Source organism: Carlito syrichta, unplaced genomic scaffold (assembly GCF_000164805.1).
Source record: "Carlito syrichta isolate Samal-C Ts95f unplaced genomic scaffold, Tarsius_syrichta-2.0.1 Scaffold90636, whole genome shotgun sequence".
Lineage (NCBI taxonomy): Eukaryota > Metazoa > Chordata > Mammalia > Primates > Tarsiidae > Carlito > Carlito syrichta.
Genome location: NW_007034732.1, coordinates 169,002 through 193,961, shown reverse-complemented (window position 1 = coordinate 193,961; position 24,960 = coordinate 169,002). Strand labels below are relative to the sequence as shown.

The following is a 24,960-nucleotide window of genomic DNA, read 5'->3' as shown; positions in this document are numbered from 1 at the left end:
GTCTCGACCCCGCGGGCTCGGGCCATCCACTCACCTCGGCCTCCCAAGGCACGGGATGACAGGCTGAGCCACCGAGCCCAGCTCCTAATGCCTTTTTATTTAGCAATCAGTTAAAAAGTAAAAAAATAAAATAAAAAAAGACTAGCCAGGTGTGGCGACGCACACCTGTGATCCCAGTTTCTTGGGAGGCTGAGGCGGGAGGATGGCCTGAGCCCAGGACACCGAGGCTGTGGTCAGCCACGATCTTGCCACTGCACTCCAGCCTGGGTGAGACCCCAGCTCGGAGGGAAGGGTGGGAGAGCGAGGGGGGGAGGGAAGGAGAGCCAACACAGAACAGAGTCCCCGTCCGCCCTGCCCCCGCCGCCCCCGGGGTCAGCATCTTACATTCCCGGCGTGTGTCACCCACGCAGGAACGGTGACCCAGCCCATGGCCATTGTCCACATAGCCGCGGGCCATATCTAAATTTCACCTGCTCCCAGAGGCACGCGTTTTCCTGGCCATGGTGTACGGCGACATTTGTCACCCGCGTAGCTATTCAAGAAGTCACCACCGCCACCGAGACGCCAGCTGGCCCCTCACCTGAGACACCCCTCTCCTTCAGCGAGGCTCTCAACCGACCCGTGTGCTGGGGAGCTGGGCGCCCCGAATTGGGTATGTCACACCTGTTGTTACCATTAGTTGAGACGGGGTCGCCCAGGCAGGAGTGCCGTGGCACGCTCACAGCTCACCGTGGCCTCCACCTCCGGGTCTCAAGCGATTCTCCTGCCTCGGCCTCCTGAACAGTGGGGACGACAGGCACGCGCCACCACACCCGGCTTGGTATTATTCTTTTTCGGAGGCACAGACTCTGGAGGATGCCTTGAGTGTGGCACGGGAGTGTCACTAGACCCCCAGAGACACGCCCGTCTTGGGCGTTACCCCAGGAGAGCGGCTTGGCTTTGCAAGCGAATCGTCTCACGGGTTTTCTGCAAACTAAACATTCTCAGAGGCTCCAAGTGACAATGATCGGAGCCCCCTCCCGGCCGGGCTCGGGGGCTCAGCCTGTCATCCCGCGCTTTGGGAGGCTGAGGTGAGTGGATCGCCTGAGCTCGTGGGTTCGAGACCCGCCTGGGCAACTTGGGGAGACTTCATCTCTACCATAAAAAAAAATTAGCCGGGTGTGGTAGCACGTGCCTGTGGTTTCGGCTCCTCGGAAGGCGGAGGCGGAAGGATCGCCGGAGCCCAGCAGGGCGAGGCTGCAGGGGCTGGGGGAGGCCACGGCACTCCAGTCTGGGCGACGGAGTGAGACTCCGACTCAAAAAGAAAAAAATAGCCCCCTCCTCTGCCCACCCGGGAGCCGGGCACGCTGCCCTCTGCCTGGAACAGCCGATAGAGCGTGGGGAGGGTGGGGGGAGGGGGTGAGAAGGGGGTGGGAAGGCCGGCCAAGGGGTGCGGGGGAGGGGGCGGGGGGCGGCTCACTTCCGGGTCTTCCTCTGCACCCACGCCAGCAGGGCCTTGATGGCTCTGCGCTGGTCCTTCCCGGAGAGGGCCGCACTCCTCTCGGCGGTGGGCGTGGGCGGGAAGGACGAGTCCGAGTCGGTGCCCCCCGAGCCGGGGGACAGGCTGGAAGACGGGGAGTTCCTGCTGAGGTTCCCTGTGAGCTCCTTGATCTGGAAGGAAAATGGCGTCTCAGGCCCGGCCCGGCCCTCCCGCCAGCCGGCCTCGCGTCTGAACCGTGGCCAGGCGAGCGGGGCCGGGGGCACCAGCCCGGCAGCCCCGCTGGCCGAAGGCGGAGAGAGCCGTCTTTTTTCTTTTCCTTTTTCAGAGACAAGGCGTCCCTCTGCTGCCCGGGCTGGAGGGCCAGGGCGAAATCACAGCTCGCTGCAGCCGGGAACTCAGGACACCAAGCGACCCTCCCGCCTCAGCCTCCCGGGTAGCTGGGACGACAGGCGTGCGCCACCGCGGCCAACTAAGGGAAGCCCTTTCCAATGGCCGTGCCGCGATGGCCTGACTGTTTCACGGGGCTTGTGGTGCGCGCAGTCACACCCCGAGGGAAGACCGCCTCCTCTGGGAGCTCTCCAGGCCTGGCTGCCGCTGCACACCAGTCTCTGCCTGCCCCACCCCCTCACCGCCTGCCATTCCCAGAACGCACCATGCTCTTTCTTTTTCTTTTTTTTGGAGTCAGACTCACTCTGTCGCCCAGGCTGGAGTGCAATGGCCACTCCCGGCCACCGCAGCCTCGACCCGCTGGGCTCCGGGGATCCTTCCGCCTCAGCCTTCCAAGGGGCCAGAACTACAGGCGTGCGCTACCACGCCTGGCTGATTTTTTATTTATGGTAGAGATGAGGTCTCGCCAAGTTGCCCAGGCGGGTCTTGAACCCGCGGGCTCAGGCCATCCACACACCTCGGCCTCCCAAGGCACGGGATGACGGGCTGAGCCACCGAGCCGGGCCCACCATGCTCTTCCAAGCCTCTGCTCACCCCAGCCCTGCCGCCTGGACATCCCTTCCCTCCACCATAGGACTCCTATCATGGGGCGTTCGTGAAAAACACAGAATCCCAAGCCCTGCGCCAGCCTTTGGTATAGACGCCACCCTCAGGCGGTTCATATGCACAGTCCGTTTGAGAACTGTCCTAGCATACTCCTACTCATCCTTCAAAACCCAGCTCTGACGTCGCTTCCTCCAGACGTTCTCCTCACCTCTCTCCCCCGTCTGAGTTAGCTGCTACCCCTGCTTGGAGATCTGACGACACCCTGCTCACACCTCCCTCGGTCAGGGCCGGTCCCAGAGGTCTACCACGTGGGACTGAGCTGTGTGTGATCCCAGAGGGTCAGGAGGGCTGGGCACCTCAGGGCAGCTCGCTAGACATTTGTTAAATAAGTGGATTCACTTGTTTAGGGTAGGTTTGAGGTCTTGGCTTTCACCATGGCTGTGGGATGGTTCCAGAACCTCTCATGAAGTTCAAAGACACACGTTGGCCACCGAAGCCTGCTCACGCCCCGTCTCGGCTGGCGGCGGGCTTGCCCGCATGGCTGTTCTCGATGCCCGTCACGTCTCAGGCCCCCTGCTCCCGTCTCAGGCAAGGACACCAAGGCTCAGAGGGACAGCCTCCGTGTGTGTCTCAAGTTCAAGGCTCCCAGAGGAGGGGGCTCTGTGTTCCCAGCCTTGTGTGTGGGTGGGGAGGCCGCTCTGAAAAGCAAGCGCGGAGCCAAAGCCCCAGCAGGGCTCCCCGGCGGGTGACTTTCTGCGGCAAGGAGGCTCGTTTCGGGAGGCGAGGGGCCAGCGCACCCCTCCTCTCCGGGGACATGAACTTGAGCGCGACTTACAATGCCACCTTCTTCCCCCGGCCACCCATCCAGGCTGCGTCTCCAGACAGAGGCCCGAGTTGGAGAGACAGAGCCACGAGGGCTCCCGTCGCGGGTGCTCCTCTCCTCGGGCACCCTCAGCCCGGTCTCGGCCAAGCGCTCGAGTGATCTGAGAAGAGACACGGCCAAGCTCAGTTTCTGGCCGGGAGGGTATTTCCCTGGTTCTCGTGACATTTTAGGACCAAGCTTTTTTCCAAAGCAGATATCTAACTCTCCAAGGCCTGAGAGGATAGACAGTCTCTTCTCGAGAACAAGGCTCGCAGCCCTCTTTCAAAATCCCGGGGACAGAAGCATTTGAACAACCAGATCCGCCGAAGACAAAGCCTGCCAGAAACCAAGTCCCACGGTCTCCCGTGAATGAGTCTCTCGCTGTTGTGCCGCGCGGCAGACTCAAGACCCTGGCCACGAGGGCGGAAGGGAGACGCACTTACCTGGAAGAAGAGAATGATGTTCCATATCAGCCCAAGGACCAGCGAGGGGTTGCCGTCCGCTATTTCTGCCGCGTCGATGCTGACCAGTTTCACCTGGAGAGAACGGTGCCTGAGCTCAGGGGGGCACGTCCAGGGAGGTGACACCGTCCGCTTCCGGCGCCCTGGCGAGCCTATCTTGCTTCTTACCCTGCCACTCTCAGGGACACCTAGCATGCACAAGAGTATCTGCAGAGACGCGGCACCAGCTCAAAGCCCATGGGCTGGTCTGTGGGTCGTGAAAACGTCCTGCACCGCGGAATATGACTCAGCCAGAAGAAAGAGCAAAACAACGGCTGCTGAAGCAGCTGGTGGGGAACTGGAGACTGTTATCCCACGTGACGTGACGCAGAAACGGAAACCGAACGTGGCAGGTTCCCACATGGAAGTGGGAGCTAAGCGCGGAGTCTGAACGGCAGAGAGGACGGTGTGGAGGATACTGGAGACCCAGGAGGGGGTGGGGAGGAGGGAGGTACAGTTTGCACGGGTCGGGGGTAGGTACACACAAGTCCAGGCTTCTGCACACGACACAAAGCAAGCGTGCAACCCCAAAGCCACGCGTGCCCCCAACGCTATTCAAAGAAACATAAAAAAGAAGTACAGCCTCATCAGCCGACGAACAGAGCCAGTCCTCAACTCAGCCCGATTTCAGCCTTCCAGCTACATTTCGATAATGCATCTCCTTATTTTTTTTTGAGTCGGAGTCTCACTCTGCCGCCCAGACTGGAGGGCAGTGGCCGCTCCCGGCCACCGCAGCCTCGACCCGCTGGGCTCCGGCCATCCTTCCGCCTCAGCCTTCCCAGGAGCTGGAACTACAGGCGCACACTACCACGCCCGGCTCATTTTTTGATTTATCGTAGAGATGAGGTCTCGCCAAGTTGCCCGGGCGGGTCTCGAACCCGCGGGCTCAGGCCATCCACTCACCTCGGCCTCCCAAGGCGCGGGATGACAGGCTGAGCCACCGAGCCCGGCTTCATCTCCTTATTTTTAAAAAGCGGATTTCACGAACATGACATGGTGCTCACCGCACGCAGACACGATCCAGACTCCTACCAAGTGTTCACACAGGTGACCCTCCCCACGGCCGGGAAGGTAAGGCCCTGCATTGTCCCCACGTTTCCAAGAGGTTCATCGTGACGGGCTCAGGGTCACACAGCTAGTGAGGTCTAGTCTTTTCTTTTTTCAGAAAGCAGGATTTATCAAGAGGACGGGAAAGCTCCCACGGTGGGAGGGAACCCTAGAGGGTTACCCAGGTCTAGCCTTTTCCCAGGACAGAGAGCCAGCGGCCAGCAGGTCTGTAGCCACATGGAACCCGCCCAAACCCGGGTTTAGCTCCGACACCGGCATTTGCAGACTGTGGCTTGGTAAGTTCACTGAGGAATTATAAACTGCGTGCTGGGCTAAAGGTCGCACCCCGCGTCTCCACACAATTACCACAAATCCCACTGGCCACTTCAAACACGCCTCTTGGCTGGGCGCCCTGGCTCACGCCTATCATCCTAGCACTTTGGGAGGCCAAGGCAGAAGAGCTGCTTGAGCTTGGGAGTCTGCGACCAGCCTGGACAACACAGCAAGACCCCATCTCTGCCTCCCCCCACCCCAGAATGCCTCTTATAGAAATCTTCGGGAGTTACCCATATATCTATGTTCTGACCACAATGATGCTCTTGGTCAACCCCTAAGGCCAAGCCGGCCCCGGGACCCGTCGCATCACGTGGGAAGGGCTGGTTATGGCCTTCTCTCCTGGCCCTACGCACGGGAAATTCCAGGCGTGGGGCCTGGCAAGTGCCCTGTAGCAGGCGCCAGGCGATTCTGAGCCGCTCAGGCAGGAGGGCCGCCGCCCTCAGCCACTGTTCCACTCTGCAAACAATATCCAAGCACTGCCACAGACCAGGGCTCTGCAGACATCTCTGCAAAGGGCAGGAGGAGATGTCCTTGCCTTGCGGGCGACACCAGCAGCTGCCACATCCTCCCTCTCCCGACGACCCCAACCCTGAAGACTCAAGGTGAAATCAGTCTTCAGGGGAAGCGAGGAGAAACCAAGTCAGGCAAGCTGTCCTTTCAGATGCGCACGGCACAATTCTGCCTGGGAGACTCGGGAAGGAAAACCAGAGACGAGCATCTCCTGCCAAGCGTCTCCGCTCCCTCCCACGGCTTTTCAAACCGTCTGTTGGTCTCGGGTTTCTGACCATGCCCATCAGTTAGGCCCGGGCCTGCTGCATCGAGGGAGACGCCCAGGCTCCCCGGCTGAAGTCTGTCTGGCCGGCGGATGCCAAGAATATAAGCCAGACAGCACGGGCCCATCACGGGCAGGCTGGAGGCCAGGAAGGAGGCTGTCGATGCTGAGTCACGTCGCCGATCAAAGGCAGGCCCGATGCTCCGCCACATTCATCACGCGCGCACACGCGTGACACATCGCTTGCGAGCCGTGGCCTGCCATCCCCGAGCCGCCGCCGCCGCCACCGGCGCCCTCTGCGTCTGGGACTCGCGGGCCACCTGCCGGTCCAGGGGAGCCGAAGGGGCTTCCCTGCGCGTTCCAGGGAACACCTTTGCTGTCACCTGGAGGAAGCCCAAATGGCTGGTGATGGCTGCGGCCCTCTGTGCTAGGTTCCGAGGTGAGGAGGAGGTGGCCGGCAGAGCGGGGAGGCACGGGCTCTTGGGAAGGCCACTGGGTGACCGGAGCCCTCTTCTGGCCACGAGGGCTGGAGAGCCGGGTGGGGGAAGGAGTTGATGGCAGGGGCTCCCAGGCCCCCAAGGAGCGACAGCTGCTCTTTGTTCTCGGTCGTGAGTAGGCAAGTTAACAACCAGACTTGGAGGCGGAAGGATCGCCGGAGCCCAGCGGGTCGAGGCTGCGGTGGCCGGGAGTGGCCGCTGCACTCCAGTCTGGGCGACAGAGTGAGACTCCAACTCAAAAAAATAAAAACCACCAGGCTTCGGTCAAGAGCTCTGGGGACCACGTCTTCCTCCTCCTCCTCCTAACTCAGCCGGTTTTGCCAGGGTGGAGACCAACGAACCGACGGGTGTATGGGACTGTCCCTCCCCGTCTCTGGGCTGGCACAACCCGGGGGGTAACTCAGGGGCCCGGTGCCTGATCATGGCCATCACGGGATCGGCTGCCCTGTGGAGCGCGGACTGCCGGCCCAGAGGCTTTCCTAGGTCAGCGCCATGATGCGCACCATCTACCCATTTCACAGACGAGGCAGCTGAGGCTCAGAGAGGCAAATGGCTGGCAGGAGGTCACAGAGCTGGTCCCGTGGAGAAGCCCATCTCGGACGTGGCAGGAAACACCCTGGTCTGTGGCCTGTACTTGTTGGGGTGGGGGTCTTGGGTGGTCACAGCACCCAACTGCGTCTGAGTCCCGGAGTAAACGCGATCTGGCGGCTGCTGGGCCTTGGTGTCCAGGCCTGGGCCTCTGGGGCCCACCCCTCCCGGAGTGGGACCATGGGCCAGGAAGGGAGCCGCACGGGCCACCGGCCTCTTGTGGGTTCTGAAAACGGGACAGAGGTTGCATCCGGGATGCTGGCCTCTACGTGTCTCGTCCCCTTCCCCCGGCGCCATTCACCTGTCCCACCTGCCCGGGGAATGTGGCCCGTGGGCACAACGCCGACAAAGCACACGCGCCTCTGGAACATTCCCAGAGGTTTCCACCAAATGTACAGGGAGTGGGGGAAGCCCTTAACACTCCATGTCCCACGAGGCGGCAGCTGTGGGTGGTCTGGGAGACATTCCGGTGGCAGGGATGGCAGGAAGCCAGGCCTCCCCAAGCCTTTATGGTGCCAGGTCATGCTACCAAGCTCCGCACAGGCCCCGTCCCCTTCGGCTGTCTGTCCTGGCCTCTGCAGGACTGTCCTCTTCTCCATGCCCCTGGCGGGACGCACAGCACGCTGTTCCTGAGCGGTCTCCCCCACCCGGCCCTAAGCCCCTTGAATTAAGACAGAGACGTTTGTGCCAAGCACTGAGCACAGCCCGGCACCCGCACAAGGCGCTCCGTACGTGTGACCCAGGGACGGTGGAAACAACCTGCAGCCGGCCTGGGAACTGACAGAAGCAGGAGGCGGGTTTGCCAGCGTTCTGGCAGACTCCTCCTCGTGGTGGCCGACAGAGCAGGGGAGAGGAAGGCCACGTACCCTAGGCCGCGGTGGCCAGGGCCCAGTTCCCACAAAAACCATGGCCTTGGAGTCCAGGGTGGACGCCGCTCCGGAGAGCCACCCAGGACGCGCGTGCCAGGAGCACGTGGGCACCCGCTATCATCACGGCCCATCAAGCGTGGCGTGGTGGCAAGGAGCCCTTCCTGTGCTGGTGTGTGGCCGGTCTCCTCCTGGCTGGCACGCCATGATGCCCCAGCTAGGTCCTGTTTCTGTTCCCTCTATGTTTCAGATGTGGAAACTGAGACTCCGAGAGTCCACGTGATTTTCCCACAGTTCCTGGAAGGGGCGGGGAGCCAGGTTTGGAAAGAGGCATTGCTCTGGGCCCGCGCTGGTCCTCGTGGGGTCGGAGCCGGGGAAGTGACGGGCCCCACAGACAGGGAGCCGTCCAAGGACGGGGAGGGTTTTCTCTGTAAACGGCCTTACTGAGATGCCATCCACACCCACCCTATTCACCACTTACGCACACAGCTCGGTGGTGCCTCCTGTCCTCTCAGAGGCACGCAAGCACGTGACTGTATTCCATTCTGAAACAGCTTCATCCTCTTTAAAAGAAGCCCACAGGCCCAGCGGCCAGTCCTCACCTCCCGGTCTCCCCTCAGCCATAAACCACCCTGACCCACTCCGGATACCTTCCCCTCCAAATCCCTGTTGAAACACGGCCCCCATGCCGGTGGGGAGGCCTGGCGGGAAGCATTTGGTGACACGAGGTCTCACGTGTGCGTCCACCCGAGAGCGGCATGGGTGGAAGAGCCCAGCCTCTCCACTCTCTCACTTCCTCTCTCGCCACGTATCACGCCCGCCCCCTTTCCCCTTCTGCCTTGACTGGAAGCTCCCGGAGGCCTCCCTGGAAGCAGAGGCCAGCACTGGGCTTCCGGTACGGTCTGCAGGGCTGTGAGCCAAAATAAGCCTCTTTTCTTTACAAATCGCCACGTTTCACGTTCTCTTTTGCAGCAGCACAGAACAGACTGACCAATAGGCCACGGCCTGCTTTCCGTCTCTTGAGCTATCCCCCCCCATCCTGGACATGCTGGGTAAACAGAGTCACCTGTAAGTGGCCCTCTGCTCGGGCTTCTGTCACTCGGCACAGGGCTCTCAGGTTCGGCCATGCTGTAGCATGCCTCTGTGCTGCTTTCTTTTTTAGGGCTGAGTAATATTCCACCACGAGGCTGGATCCCGTTCTGGGGATCTTTCTGTCTGCAGACGGGCATGTGGGGCGCTTCCACCCTCCGGCTACTGGGATCGAGCTGCTGTGAACTGGGGTGTGCCGACTGGCCACCACCATCCGGACCTGTCCTCTTTGCCTGGAACGCTCCTCTCTATCTATCGGGAGGGGGCTCCTGGGAGGCAGAGCCCACCGCCCCTCCAGAAGGCAGAAGTGCTTTCCAGTCTCCTTTGCACCAGGGACCCGGGCTCGGCAGTCACACAGTCCCGGCCAGGCCTCTGAGTCTGGACACACGCTGCCGAGACGACCACACAGCCCGGAGGGCTCCTTCCCCAGGCTGGGGGTGTCCACTGGACCCTCCAGGGGACTCCGGCACAGTCGCAGGCCGAGCACCCCTGGACTCTCTCCCCGATTCCCTGTCTCTCAAGGGCTGTGTGAGCAACTCCGTATCTTTCCCACCAATTCCTCTCCCGCTGGGATCGGCCGAGGTCCGCGCTGTAACTGCCCGAGAAGACCCCAAGAGACCCACACTCTTGGACAGTCGTACTGTACGTGCCGGTGCGTCAGGCCAGCTCAGGGGCTTTTCACCCAGAGGAGCTGGTGAAACCTAACGGGGGTCTTTGGCAGGTCTCGCCCTTGGCAACCCTCCCACTTGTGAAGGACATGACATGAGGCAGTGTCTGGGCCCAGGAAAAGCTCGTTTAAGTCTGGAACGTTATGTCAAGGGAGGAAGGAGGCGATCAATTCCCCCTCTCCCCCTTTTCTCCTGTATTCCAAGTTCCGAGAGGAAGTTTTACCCTCGGCCATGCTCACTACACTCTGATTCGGGGAATAAAAAGAAAATGTCCACAAAGCCCCGAGATCTGAGAGCCAGTCACCTGCTCTGCCCTTTCATGGTGGAATACTCGTCAGTTTTAATCCCGATGGATTCGGGGGGTGGAGGGGGCCGTCGGGGACCCGTTCCCAACCGATGGGTGACCTGAGCGATTCCCATTAGGTCTAAGTGTAGTTTCTTTCAGTCTGACCCTTCCAGCCGAGTCTGCGGTCCATGCTTCTCCCGCGACCGGCACTCAGCGTCCAATGACATCCTCTCCTAGTGGGACAAGTTTGTGTGGACAGGACGCGCTTCAAACACTTACGTTGCTGTCTTCCAAAAACTGAAGTGCCTTTGCTATGTTGTTTAGCCGGAAAATACGGTGTGACGAAGACTTGTACTCATGCAGCTGCAAGACAGAGCAGAGCAAGCGCGTGAGGCCAACACGCACGTCCGGCGCCCACGTGCCGCCGGCGCGGGGCCTTACCGTCTTCACGTGGGTTTCAGGAAAATGCCGGGGGCTTGCGGCTGAAGCCCACCTGGACCATGTCCAAGCCCACGCCTCGGGACATGCAGCGAATCACCAGCGGCCTCGAAGGGCGGCCTTCCTTACCGTCTAGGGGCTTGACTCACTGGGGCGGTGGGCGGGGAACCGAGGCGGGTTAACAGGGGATTCTCTGACCCAGCTCCTGGCTTGCTAGGCTCCTCCACTCTCCAGAGACCCCCCCGGGTAACATGTCCTCCTCACTGAACGGAGGCTTTTAGGGCAGGGAGCAAAAGCTGTCAGCATCACCACGCAGCTGCTCCATCACCAGCAAGGCCCTCCCCAGCGGCCGCAGATGTTTCTGTTTTCCAGCCAAGAGTTTTGTGGACAGTTAGCCCAGGTCGAGGGGCGGGGGGAGGGGGGAGAGAGAGAGAGAGAGCAGAGAGAGGGAGAGACAGGGAGACACAGAAAGGGACAGAGAGAGAGAGACAGAGACAGAGAGATAGAGAGAGGGAGAGACAGAGAGAGAGAGAGACAGAGAGAGAGAGGAAACAGAATGAGGAGAGAGATAGAGAGACACAGAGGGAGGAGAGAGACAGAGAGAGAGGGAGAGACAGAGAGAGAGGGGAGAGACAGAGAGATAGAGACAGACAGAGGGAGGAGAGAGACAGAGAGAGAGGAAGAGACAGAGAGAGAGAGAGAGACACACACAGAGGAGAAGATGAGAGAGACAGAGAGAGAGAGAGGGAGAAAGAGAAAGAGAGACAGAGAGGAAGAGAGAGAGAGACAGAGAAGTCTACAGAAGCTAAAACTCTGACATGCTGACGCCATGCCCGGGAAGGGCCATTCCAGCGACCTCACCCTGAGGGGTGAGGTCAAAGCCCCTCCCAGGTTGGGTTACCAGGAAAACCCCTAGCCCTCGTCCACCACCCTGAGCGGCCAGGCCAAGTTCACACGGCAGTGGAGGCCTGTCCTTGGCCGGCTCCAGGATCAAAGACTCCCAGCAGAGGCCTGCCCAGGACACCACAGCGGCCACGGCTCTGGCCGCCAAGAGGGTGCCCGTGTTGCCGGGGCACAGGACGAGGGCCCAGGACACATCTTCCTGGGAAGCCTTTTGGGGACACGGTGCTGGCCCATCGGGAGACCTGCCACGAAGCCACGTTTTTGCAGCAAGGTGTCTGCCCTTCCCTGGAGTGCCTCGGGGGTCCTGCCGAGTGCCTCTGCACGTGGCTCCGAGGGAATCTCCCCGTCTGCTGTTTGGGAAGGGTTCGGCGTGCAGGTCCAAGTCCAGCTACGTCCTCAGGGGACGGAAGAGAGGCCCTCGACTTTGAACTCACAGCTACAAACAGATCCGGAGGACGCCTTGCTGGCAGAACGATGGGTTGGTAGAGTCGGGGCCACGTCACTGCACGTGAGGCACAATGGGTCGCCCAGGCCAGACCGAACCCCGGACTCCAGGACAGGGTTGCTCAATCTTAATGCCCCTGGCATTTCGCACTGGGTCGGCGTGCTCCCTCGGGAAACATGTGGCAATCTGGGGACATTTAGGGTGGTCGCACCAAGGACGGGGGCACAGCTGGCACTTAGTGGCCGGTTCCTGAACATCTGGAACGCACAGGACGCTCCCACGACAGAGAGCTGGGTGGCCCCAAATGCCAACAGTGCCACGGCCGAGAAGCCCTGCTCTGGGTGAACCGTCACAGGGCCAATCCGCTAAGGGCAGGCATGGCCCCATGCAGAGGTTTGGCCAACACCCAAGGTGGGGTGAATGTCGAGGTCACCTGGTTCAATTCAACTTCAGTCTTACTTCAAAGAATGTTCCAGAATGTTCTAGTTTTAGCCTTAGGGCGGATAACAGAATTCGGCTGGTAAGCGGCCTTTCTCTTCAATCTTTCTGATTCGTAGTTATCATTCTAATTAATATAATGTCTAAACTAACTTTCCAGTTGATTTTTTCCGAGTTGGAGTCTCACTCTGTCGCCCAGGCTGGAATGTGGTGGCACAAACTTGGCTACCACAGCCTCAACCTGCTGGGCTCAGGTGATCCTTCCGCCTCAGCCTTCTCAGTATAGCTAGAACTACAGGTGCACGTCACCATACCTGGCTAATTTTTTAATTTTATTGCAGAGACGAGGTCTTGTCATGTTGCCCAGGCTGGTCTTGAACCCCTGAGCTCAGGGAATCCTCTTGCCTCCACCTCCCAAAGTGCTGGGATGACAGGCATGAGCCACCATGCCTGGCCCTAGCTCTAGCTGAAGCCTGAAGAGACTCATAGAAAACACTGGGCATTTATTTATTGACTAAAATATAGGTGTGCTTTAAAAAAAGACCCTGCTGACTTGCACAAGATGATGTCACTCCTGGTCACTGATAGAGGACTGTCCCCCTTCAAAGTTTCTTGCTATGGGATTTTGGCACGTCCAGAGCATACACACACCTAGGTATCTGTATTGAACAGAGCGTCTTCTCTTACATTCGGCGCCTTACTGACCCTTCTGTGACATACGTACCAGGTTCCGCCCAGACAGGACTTCCAACAAAGCCATCAGGATTTTGCCATCTTGTATATCCACAAATAAATCTTTAACTTCTAGAGGTGGGTTGCACTATGAGAGACAGGGGAGAGAAACAGCCAGTGAGCGACCCGTGCCGTCCACAGAACGACGGGGGTGCCCCCCAAATGCACACACATCTTCAGCCTGACATTGGCTCCAAAGACGGCGCTAATGAAATGAACGATGGTGTCACCCTGCGACAGGCCAAAGGAACTGGCGGAGGCGTGGCTGAGGGAACGTCACGCTACACGTGGCTACCATAATTTAATCCAACTTCCAAAAGCGAGAGGCAGGTAACAGCGCTTAAAATGCGTGTTCGTGTTTTGGGCATCCCTGTGTTTCCGAGACGCCGGTTTCCCACTCGAGAGAAAACGCCCAAACATCCCGCTCTGCCTGCAGGCAGAAAGGCCTAGCCCCAGGAGGTGATGCCCAGGCAGCAGTATCCAGCCGCTTGGCAAGAGAGCCCTAGAGAACATTCAGCTGCAGGGATCCATCGGTTAAGTGGCCCTCGCGGCCCCTTCTCACCCGAGGCCTCAGACTCCAAGATGAGATCACACCCACATTTCTGCTTAAGGGGACAAGGGGACGGCGTGTCTCGGCTATCGTCTTCCGTTGAACAGAATCATTCTATTTGGGCTTGCAGGAAATGACCTGCTGCAAACCCTTTCCACTTCAGACTTGGGGAAACTGCGTGTGAGAGGCGGGGTGATGGTCCCAGCATTTGGTCAAGCTAGCTGTCTGGGATCGTCCTGCTCCCTGCATCAGGGTCACGCAGGCCGGACACCAGCACACCCCAGATGCACACGGTGACGGTGTGACCCTGGGGCTGGTCCTCGCTGGGCTCCCACCTCCCACACTGCTCCCGCCCTGGTCCTGCACCCTCCTGCGGTGCTCATCGCCATGCCGTCGATATTTAGTTGAAATGGGGTCCGCAGCAGGGGAGGGTGGGGGGTCTGGTATATGGACACGGCTGGTGGGATGGATGGGTGGACACACGGCTGGCCTCCGAATGGCTGGGTGACCGAGGGTTCCTTCCTCACCCCACGTGTAAGTGTATGAGGAACTCAAAGGCTGAGAGGCCAGCTTCTATGTGCGTGTATACATTTATATGCCTTTATATTTGGCTACAAAAGTAAAACAAGCCCATTCAAACAAGCCAATCTAAGCTGGGCTCGGTGGCTCAGCCTGTCATCCCGCGCCTTTGGGAGGCTGAGGTGAGTGGATTGCCTGAGCCCGCGGGTTCGAGACCAGCCTGGGCAACTTGGCGAGACCTCATCTCTACCATAAATAAAAAATCAGTCGGGCGTGGTAGCGCGAGCCTGTAGTTTCGGCTACTCGGAAGGCTGAGGCAGAAGGATCGCCGGAGCCCGGCAGGTCGAGGCTGCGGTGGCCGGGAGCGGCCACTGCACTCCAGTCTGGGTGACAGAGTGAGACTCCAACTCAAAAAAAACACCAAAAACCAATCTGGTTAATGTACAAAACACAGCGGCACACTTCCCATTCTTCCCCAGCGCTCCGCTTCCTGAAAGAAACCGGCAACACCACGGGCACCATCCCCACGATCCAACAGGAAGCAAGAGGGTTGGATGCACCCAAGTTCACATCCAAGCTCAACCCCCACAAGGACTTGGTCCGGGGCCCATGTGTCCTTGTCTGCAAGGTCAGGCCGGGACTCTGAGCAGGCTCCCCCGGGTGGTGCTGGGACGAGGTGAGCCGGGGCAGGGAAAGCCCACCTGCCTCTCAGACCAGGCCCACGGCTGACCCTTGGCTCCCTCCCCACAGAGTGGGGCCATCCTCCTCAGTGAGGGTCTGCGCTTGGGGACATGCCTCGTGGGTGTCGGGGGACGGAGACGTCCGCAGCCCCTCTGCAGTGGACAGCTCTCGAGCCATCCTCTCTCCGTCCCCTCACTTGGCTTCCGGGCTCCCTGGGTCTGTACCTCGAAGCCTGGCCTCAGTTCGCCGACACCACCTCCCTCTCTCCGGGGAAAAGGCACTTCACCAAGCAAGATCTGGAGTGGGGGCTGGGCGGGAAAGATCTGGAAGCGTCCTGGGCTCTTCTCTCCAGGCCTAGACTGGGGTCTGCTGTCCAGGGCAACCGACTAGAACTTGTAGGTCCGACATGCCAGTACAGGGATTGCAAACTGTGTTCCCCGGAGCCCTGGGCTCAGAGCAGTTTCAGGGCACCCCACGAGCAAGCAGGGCTGAGGAGGACGCATATCCACCGCACCCCTTTAAGCCGAGAGGCTCAGTTCTGACTGGCCTGGACAGTCGCCCCGTGGTATCTGTGGGGGATTGTTCCAGGACCTCCCCTGGTATGAAAATCTGCAGACCTTAAGTGCCTGATAAAAGATGGTGCAGCAGCCAGGTGCAGTGGCTCCCACTTGGAATCCCAGCACTCTGAGAAGCCGCCATGGGAGGATTGTTTGAGTCTAGGAGTTCCAGACCAGCCTGGGCAACACAGTGAGACCTCACCTCTACAAAAAAAAAAAAAAAAAAAATCTAGCCGGGCATGGTGGCACATGCCTGTAGTCCCAGCTACCAGGGAGGCTGAGGCAGAAGGATCACCTGAGCCCAGGAAGCTGAAGCTGTGGTAAGCCGTGATTGTCACTGCACTCCAGCCTGGGTGACAGAGTGAGACCCGGACTCAAATTAAAAAAGAAAAAAAAGATGGCATAGTGTCTGTATGTAACCCACATACAGTCTCCCATATATTCTAAAGCATGTCTAGGTTATTTATATTACCCAAGCAATAGCAATGCTAGGTAAATAGCGGTGACACTGGGCTGTTCAGGGAATAACGACAAGAAAAAAATGTGTGTGTGTTCAGAAGGTCAAATGCAACTTTCCCCCCGAATATTTTTGACCTGCAATTGGTTGAATCCATGAATGTGAAACCCGCAGATACAGGGGGATGATTCTATTTAGGGTTTCAGGGAAGGCTTGGTTTAAAGAAAGGTTTCCACTGACTACATAAGCTAACTCCCTTTAATGCAGCAGAGTCCTGCATATTTTTGTTTGTTTGTTTTTTGAGTTGGAGTCTCACTCTGGCGCCCAGACTAGAGAGCAGTGGCACACTCCCAGCCACCGCAGCCTAGACCTGCTGGGCTCTGACGATCCTTCCACCTCAGCCTTCCAAGTAGCCGGAACTACAGGCGCGCGCTGCCACCCCCAGCTAATTTTTGATTTCTTGTAGAGACGAGGTCTCACCAAGTTGTCTGGGCGGGTCTCGAACTCGTGGGCTCAGGCGATCAATCCTCTCACCTTGGTCTCCCAAAGTGCTAGGATTACAGGCTGAGCCACGGACCCCGGCTTTTTTTTTTTTTTTAGAGACAGATCCTCACTCTGTGGCCTAGACTGGTCTTGAACTCCTGGCCTCAAGCAACCCTCCTGCTTTGGCCTCCCAAAGTGCTGGGACTGCAGGTGTGAGCTGCCACGTTTGGCCAGCTCCCACCCCAGCATGAGTCCCCTGTTTTCCTTTTGACGCTGGGGGCTCTGGCAAGGTCAGAGCAGTTAGTCTTGGGTGCTCTCCCTGCTCCTGGGTACAGGGGAAGATTGAGCACATTCACCAGGACACAGGATTTGCAGGGCACGGCGGCCTTGGGTCCGTGGGGAGGTGGCAGCCGAGACCCAGGGGCCAGGAAACTGCTGGAAACGCAACAGAACTGTGGCCCGGCCACCCTTTTCCTTGGGGAAGGCCTCCATCCCTGGAAACCTTGGAGGCCTGTGTTGTATTTTTTATTAAGGAAGAGGGCATTTCCTTACCCTTTATACGAGTCCCTCTATCCCCAGTTAGTCAAAATCCAGGGCGCGTCCACCCACAGGTGCGTGGAAAACGGCTCTGCTTCAAGGGCAACGCGAACTTGAGCCAAAAGGCCAATTATTTTCTTTGCAAACTGCCGTGGCTCCTTGGGTACATTCCGTGCTGAGCATGACGGCGTCGGGTTACCAGGCTCTTACGGAAATTTATTCCTGCTAATGTGAGGCAGAAAACGCGAGACCCGAACAAAACACCCCCTGATAAATGGACTAACAAAATTTCCAGTTACCAGCCCTGACCGTGGCCAAGCCTCACTGTTGAGTCGGACCTGAAGCATAATTTCCATCGAGGGTTCCTGTGAGGGTCCCGACAGCGGCCGTGAGCAGAGCCTTGGCCGGGGTCCAACTGGGGGGGGCGTTGAGCCCGTGCCAGTGCAAACACCCGTCGGGCCCGGAGCGTCCACGGGCTTCATGAGATCGGTATGGCCGGATAAACAGCACCCCCTGGGCTTTCTTCATGATCTAACTCCTTCGGTAAATTAAGGAATTTTTCCAGAAGCCAGAGACTCGGTAAATATTTCTGACAGCCTTCAAATTGCAGTTAAGCCCAATTCGCCAAGGAGTTCCCGGTTTCCTTTACATGAAAGGTTGATCTTGAAAGTCTCAAGGTTGGAAGCATGGCTGTTCACTTTGCCTCGTTTCTCAGGCATCGGTTTCAGGTGCCATCTGGGGTGTCTTCAGAGGGGGCACTGCCCACCCACCCCGAGAAAGGGCTGGAACTTGGCCACGGGGGACGTCCCGGCCACGGCCAATGCCGACAGGGCTTCATTCGGGGTGGTGTGTTTCTGCGTGTGTATCTGCCGTATGACCCACTGTACTTGGCTGTATTTATTTTTTTAATTAAAAAAAGAAAGCTTCCAGGGCTGCACCCGGGGCCCCCAGCAGGAATTTCCAGCTCGTCTGACACACATCAGGCATTAATTTAGGAGTTCGGTGATCTCAGGTTTGGGAACTGGCTTGCCTTTTTTTCCCCTCCCAAAAATAACACTTCGCTTCTGAGCGCGGGCAAAAACGCACCGACAGTCAAAACAACGGGCGCGGGGTTTCCAACACCCCATGTGCGCTCGGCCGTCTCACCTGGTGCGCCTGGGACGCCCTGGGTTAAGTGCTGGCCCCTGCACAGGTGGGAGACGGGTGTGGGTGGCCAAGTGCAAAAAGAGCTCTGGGTCCGAGCTGCGGTCAAGAGCGCCGCTTCCTAAAGCCACATTTATTTTCTCTGCTTTCCAGCCCGTTCAGCGATCTCTTTCTTTTTTGCTAACCATAAGGGCATCAGCCGTGGCTCTGGGACCTTTTCAGAGGAGAAAGGGGACATCCCTGAGACACCAGGGGGGCGGCTCCCAGTTTCAGAAAGAAAAAAGGTGACTTCTGACTGGGTGCAGTTGGAGAAGCTCACCGTGGTGATTAAGGAGGAGGCGGGGACCTGAGGAAAAGAGACAAGCCGTGTCCCTTCCCAGCCCCGGGCGCGCAGTCTTGGGGTCCAGCCTGGGGAACAAGAGGGCTGCCATTTCTGCCCGCCCCCGCCCCCGCCCCCGCCCCAGGGCTGTGCCCCTCTCTGGCGCCTCTCCTCGGCTTTGTCTCTTGGGGGAGCCGGTGCGGCGGCTTTGGTTTGGGGGTGTGCGCACCGGAGGGTTGCCGACCACGCGCACCCAAGACGGTCTGGCCGAGGAAGGCCGGAAGCAAAGCCCAGGGGAAGGGAAGGGCCACCTGGTTATACAAGGAGAAGCCACTGGACGCTGTGGAATGCCAGGCGACGCCTCTGAGCCTCCTTCCTCCTCCTGACAGGAGAGGGGTCATCTGGGTTGTCATGGGGATTGAAGGGGACCTGGCACATATGTGGCACTGAGATGTCTGCTGTGGAGGGAAACACTCCTCGAAGGGGTGGGCCGAGTGGTTGTTGTTACATCATTCGGAGAAAGGGTCTGGCTCCGTCATCCAGGCTGGGGCGCGGTGGCCTGACCATAGCGCACTGCAGCCTCGACCTCCTGGGCCCAAGCAATCCTCTCACCTCAGCCTGCCAAGTAGCCGGGATGCCAGGCACGCACCACCACGCCTAGCTAAGGCAGGCAGGATGTATTATTCATCAACAGCAGCATTATGTGATTAACAAGGCAATCTGGCTTTGTGAAAAGCTGTCCAGAGTTCTGGCACAAATCAATTCAAACGCCAACAAATGCGCCGAACAGACCCCCCAACAGAAGTCAGACGCCCACCGAGGCCGCGGCCCAAGGACAGCTACCTGCTGTCCGCGAACTGCCGGGGCGTCCCAGACCAGCATCTTCCCACCTCTGCTCAGATTCCAATGGAAAGATGGAGCCTCTCCCTTCCCCTGCTAGCCTGGGACCCCAGCAGGGCAGAATCCGTCTCTGGGATCCCAGCAGTGGGAGGCGCTCACCAATGCCACGTGGACAAACAGCGACCACCCCGGGGGCCACGGCGGCCCTCCCCGCTCGCCAGACTGGAAACTGGGGCAAGCCCGACCTGCCCTGGAGCACACGCAGCTGTTACCTTGTCCAGGTGCAGGTTGATCCAGCGCGTGAAGGTTCTCTTCTGCACGGTCTCCCTCTCCACTGAAAACAGAGAGATGCTGTGAGCCCGGGGGCGGGGGAGAGGGACAGGTGGGAACCCCGCCCCCTTCCCCGGGGAGAGTCCAGGGGGACAGGAGCCCGAGGGTCCCAGGTAAGAACTGCCCTTCTCGGAAACGGGGTGCTTGGCAACGCCTCCGGGGCGCCCAGAGCCCATTCGCCCCAGACGATTCCTAAGCCCCGGGGAGATCCACGCATTCAGACGCACAGAACCCAAGGTTCCACACAGCCACACAGGAGCACGTGGACGTCCCACGATCCAGGGCGGGAGCAGGGGTGGAGGTCAGTCCCACAGGGCAACGATGGCCCCGCACAGCCACCGGGTGGCAGGGAGGGTCTGAGGAGCCAGCCAGGGAACCCGCCCCTTCCCCGGGGAGGGTCAGGGACAGGCAGGATGGGTGGGAAGGACAGGGCGGGCGGCCCGGGCCGACTCGGAGCCCGTCACCCCCCCAGCTCTGTGTGCCCGGGTGAGCCACCCGCCCTCACGTCTCAGCCACCCTTGATGGTCGGAAGGACTCTGGAATCCGGCATGTCTGACTCTACACAGTCCGCGACACCTCGGCTGCTGTTTTTATTTGCAGCTATGATGATTGTATTTTGAGTTGGGGGTCTCACTGCGTCGCCCAGGCTGGAGGGCGGTGACACCATCACAGCTCAGCACAGCCGCCACCTCCTGGGCTCAGGCGATCCTCCTGCCTCAACCTCCTGCCTGGCTAATTTTTAAATTCTCTGTAGCGATGAGGTCTCACTATGTTGAACTCCCGGGGTTGAGCATTCTTCCTGCCCTGGCCTTCCTAAGTGCTGGGATTACAGACGTGAGCCACCACGCCCAGCCTGTAGCTATTATCCTTCAGGCCCAGGAAGATCTGTCCCCTCCAGGAAGGGAGAATTCGCAGCCATCCGCTGTGGTGCCTCGGTGAGCCAGAAGGACCTAAACCAGGACCGGATCCCTCCTCCCAGGGGACAACATAGCCCAGACAGGCTTCCCAGCAGAGATCCTTCTTGGTCGAGGGTCACTGCCACCCATCAGACGCTCATTACGTCCCTGATACTTGGTTTCCATTCCACTTTAAACCTTACAACAGGGCAACTCCCTCGGGTCCCCTCCCACTGTGGGAGCTTTTCTGTCCTCTCCGTAAACCCTACTTTCTGAAAAATAAAAATAGATAAACCTGACAACAACCCTGCAAAGTGAAACTTATTTTACAGACGAGCAAAACGGGCCTCAGAGAGGCCTAGCAACTGGCTCAGCCGTCCGCCGAAGGGAGGCAGCGCTGGGGTCCCCATGCCCGCCCGGGTCTGTCCACCCCACCTCAGCCAGCGCCCTGGAAATGGAAGGCCCCGGTCCGAACGCCAGCGCTTCCAACCACAGCAAAGGCGGCTGCAACCGTCATCACAGTGATCTTTAACAAACCTGCCCAGCGCTGGCTACGTGGCCGGCACCGACCGGACACGTCACACGTGTTAGCTAATTTAGTCCCCGGTACCACCCTCCGAGGCAGGGTCTGGTAGACCCTTCAGATGGGAAAACTGGAGCTCAGGGAACGTCGGGACTTGACCCAAAGCGCGGCAGGGAACAAGGCTGCCGCTTCCACTTTACAGATGAAGAAACCGAGGGGCACACAGCCCACAAGCCGCCAACCTGAACTCGGGACTCTCTTTTCTGTCCACTCCCGCCTGAGCTCTGTGGCCGGGGTGGCCTGGGACCCTCGAGGCCCCCAGAAGCGTGTCCAGGTCAGGGTGTGTGGTGGACCGAGGCGGCAGCCGCCTCGGCGGCCGGCTCCCACACCTCTCTGGAAGCTTCCTGGCCATGTCTGAGCCAGGCAACGCCTGCACCACATAGTCCTGAGGTCAAGAACATGACACTCACGCCTCAAACCCTTTCACGTTTCTCCAAGGAGAAAATGAGGGCTGGCGTATCCTCTGGGGGAGAAAAGTGGCCTTGTTTTCTGGGACAATGACAGTCCTGCCTCCCTTGGCCCCCTGGCTAGGCAGACAGCGCGCCCGTCAGTTGCATGTCCATACTGCGCCCTGCCATCTTCTTTGCTGAAGAGAAGCAGCCAGTACTGACGCACAGAGTGGCTTCTCGGCCGTTTTCCTCCTTTTCTGTAAGGGAAGGGCACTGGCCAGCAGGCATCAGCATTAAAGATGGAATTCCAGGCTGGGCTCGGTGGCTCAGCCCATCCTCCCAGCGCTTTGGGAGGCTGAGTGGATTGCCTGAGTGGATTGCCTGAGCCCGCGGGTGGATTGCCTGAGCCTGCGGGTTCGAGACTCACCCGGGCAACTTGGCGAGACTTTGTCTCTACGATAAATCAAAAACTAGCCAGGCGTGGTGGCGCGCGCCTGTAGTTCCAGCTACTTGGAAGGCTGAGGCAGAAGGATCGCTGGAACCCAGGTCATGAGCATGCCACTGCACTCCAGCCTGGATGACAGAGTGAGACTCCAACTCAAAAAAAAAAAAAGATGGAATTCTGGAAAGCTGCTTCATCAGGGAGCAGGGAGGGAGAAAGGAAATGAAGCTGACAGAAGTAGGTGGGGGTGGGAGGTGTCTGCAGAGTCTCAGAGGCTTCTGGAAGCTTGAGCATGTCCTGTTCCAAGCCCCACCGAGCATTCCTCCTCTGAACGCGGAGGCCCACCTCGCTCTCCGTGATGGCTGCGGGGCTTGCCACAGCCCGGGGTCCGTAGTTCAGGGGCCGTATCCCACAGAACGCTAGGCCGCGGCCAGTTCCCCACTGTGCCAGGCAACACAGTGGTGAGCATCCGAGAGCACAGGGTTCTTTGTGACAACTGTCGGCAAAAGGACAGAGCCCAGAGCGGAGTTTCTTTGGCCTCCAGCATGTAGTAATCACTGCATAAATATCAGCTGGGGGATGGATGGACGGACGGATAGACGGATGGACGGACGAGTGGGTGAGTGGGTAGACGGGTGGGTGGGTGGACTGCCAGGTGAGTAGATGGACAGGTGGATGGCTGGATACATGGCCCTCACACACTACAATAACCCTTTCCCGGAACCCCGGGCGAGTCCCAGAGCATTGCGATTCAACATCCCCCACGAATCTGTCTTTCAGCGGTCAGCCCAGCGCTTCTTGTCTGTGGGACCGACCCACCCGTCCATCCAGTCCTCAGAGACAAACCGGAAGCAGACCCATCACCAGACGTGAGCCCCGGCGAATGCTGGCCTGCCCCTACAGGAAGTCCGAAAAGCTCCTAGTCTCCGGCTCTGGCCGCCATGCTTTCTTTAAGTTCTGGCCTCTCTCCGTCCTGGAGAGGTGGATCCACCCTCTCTCTCTCCTCTACGTTCTAAATAAACTGTCTTTCCCAATCTGTTTTCAGGGCAATTCTTTGCATCCCACCTGAGGCACCAGCCCCCCGGCCCAACAGTAAGAATAGATCTCTTACCTGTGACAACTCGGAGTGGAGCTGCCTGGTCTTAGTGGTGGGCACCTTTAAAATTTTAATAGCGACTTCCAAATTGCCCTCCCACAAGGCTGCCCCAGTTTATACTTTCACCCCCACCTGTCTTTAAACAAGTTTATGGGGACTGTAAAAAGTATTTACACACACATTCAAACGCTCTGGCTGCTTTCTCCATATGGCTTCAGAGAGAGCAAAGCGTATCCCCTGAAACAGAAGTGCATTTAGAAAAAGCCCAGGAGAGCCTGGTTTGGGCTGCAGGTTTCACTGCACTCGGGGGTGCCAATGATGGGGTAGGTGTCTAATGGTCCACATGCCTCATGCATCCCTCCACCCTCCTGTCTGTCCCTCCATCTATCCACCTGCCTGTCAGTCCACCCACCTATCTATCCACCCATCCATCCACCCACCCACCCATTTTTCCATCCACCCGCCTGTGTTAGTCCGTCCATCTGTCCATCCGTCCATCCCCCCACGCATCCCTTCATTGACCCGCCCGTCCACCTACCCACCCACCCACTCAACCATCCACCTGTCCATCCATCCACCTGGCTGATACTACATGCTGAGAATGGTGCAGGCTCCATTGTCAAAAGCAGAGATGAAGCATGAAGCCCTCATGGAATCTGTGCTCTGAGAATTCACAGCCAAGTCAGAGAGAGAAAACACGGATGCATACATGGCACACACGCAAAGAGAAACGCCCCACGCCGACGGCAACGGAAGGCGGGGATCTCAGGCCCCGTGGGGAGCTCCCACAGGACCCCGGGAGTCTCCCACGGGAGCGGGACAGGGAGGGTGACTCGGTGTCCCGACCGCCTCCAGCCAAGGCCGGGGGCGAACCTAGCACAGATCCACTTCGAAGGCAAGGCTGACCCACCAAGGGCACGGTGGTGACGGAGGGACCCCAGGGGACCCTGAGAGGGAGCCACAAATAGCAGGCAGTGAAGCAGGCTGTGGAGAGCATCTTTTCTGGACCGAAAACTGGGGCACGCTGCCGGATACACAGGAGAGGGACGGCGAGGACGCCCAGAACATCCGCACAGCGCCCGCCACTGGCTGCGCGACCTTGGCCAGCTCGCCGCTCCCAAAACGCCTCTGCCTCGGTCCCCTGCTAAGGAACGAGGCCAGCCCTGCTGCCCTCGCAGGAACGATACGGAGCTGAAGCGAGATCACCCCAGAAGACCCGTCCCGCCCCAGCCTCACAGCGTTGCCGTGGACTTGGGTCTCGTGTCTGGCGTCTCGACCCAGAGGTCAGCTGCTCTCTCCGGGCCTGCGCGGCTGCGGACTCCCTGCCCCCACCCTGCAGACCCTCTCGACTTCTGGCCTGCCAAGACTCCATAAACTTTATATAGTTTCCATAAATCCAACGGCCCCTTTTTTCCTCTCACGTTGTAAAGGTGGAGGAAACCGTTTCTCGGGAAGGGCCTGGCCTTCCCGCAGGGTGTTTGTGGGGCCCGGTGTGGGTTTACTGGGCAAAAACCAAGTCCTAACAGGCTGTAAAACCGCCATCCCCGGCTCTGCCTGGCTGGCCAGGGTGCCCGAGGGCCGGGCGGGGCGGCGGAGGAGGAGCTGGCCGGGCCGGACTCCAGGGGCCGAGACAGAGAGGAGGGGGCCAGGTCCGGGCTCTGTCGCACCAGCCCGAGTTCCCAGCTGTGACTCTGGCTCTGGCTTTGCCAAGAACAGACCCGGAAATGGGTGGTGGGACGCTCATGCCCTCTCCAGGACGCCGGTGACCGGCTCAGACGTTGGGAGCCACAGAGGGAGAGACTGGCACTGGGAGTTGTGACAGGTTCACTGACACTGCAGTCTCGGTCCCAATGGCTGCACTTCCCGGCCTACTTTCTATACCATATTTCTGCTCTTCTCTGCCCAGGAGAAAGGCTTGATGGCTGTATCTGCCTTTAAAAAATTATATGCTCGGTATAAAGGATTTAAAGAAAGGTAGGCATAGACATAATACAGAAAAGCAGAGAGGAAAGTCACTGAAAAAGCTGGAAATTTCCTTATGCCCAGAGAACACACACTTCCTTTGCCTCATGACTCCAAAACAAATTTAAAACACTAGTTGTGATTATGATTATGATTTTTTTGAGTCAGGGTCTTACTCTGTTGCCTAGAAAACACACACACACACACACACACACACACACACACACACACACACA

At 58.9% G+C, this 24,960-nt stretch overlaps 1 protein-coding gene across 1 annotated transcript in view; it reads right to left on the bottom strand.

Moving 5' to 3' along the window:
- The window catches only part of CLMN (calmin), a 210,891-nt gene that overhangs the window by 19,151 nt on the left and 166,780 nt on the right, over positions 1-24,960 (bottom strand). The window contains exons 3-7 of the mRNA XM_008059063.2: positions 19,299-19,360; positions 12,933-13,028; positions 10,264-10,347; positions 3,779-3,871; positions 1,460-1,650 (exon numbers count right to left, since the gene is read on the bottom strand). Coding sequence (XP_008057254.2) covers positions 1,460-1,650; positions 3,779-3,871; positions 10,264-10,347; positions 12,933-13,028; positions 19,299-19,360 — 526 coding nt within the window. The remainder of the gene's footprint in view (positions 1-1,459; positions 1,651-3,778; positions 3,872-10,263; positions 10,348-12,932; positions 13,029-19,298; positions 19,361-24,960) is intronic.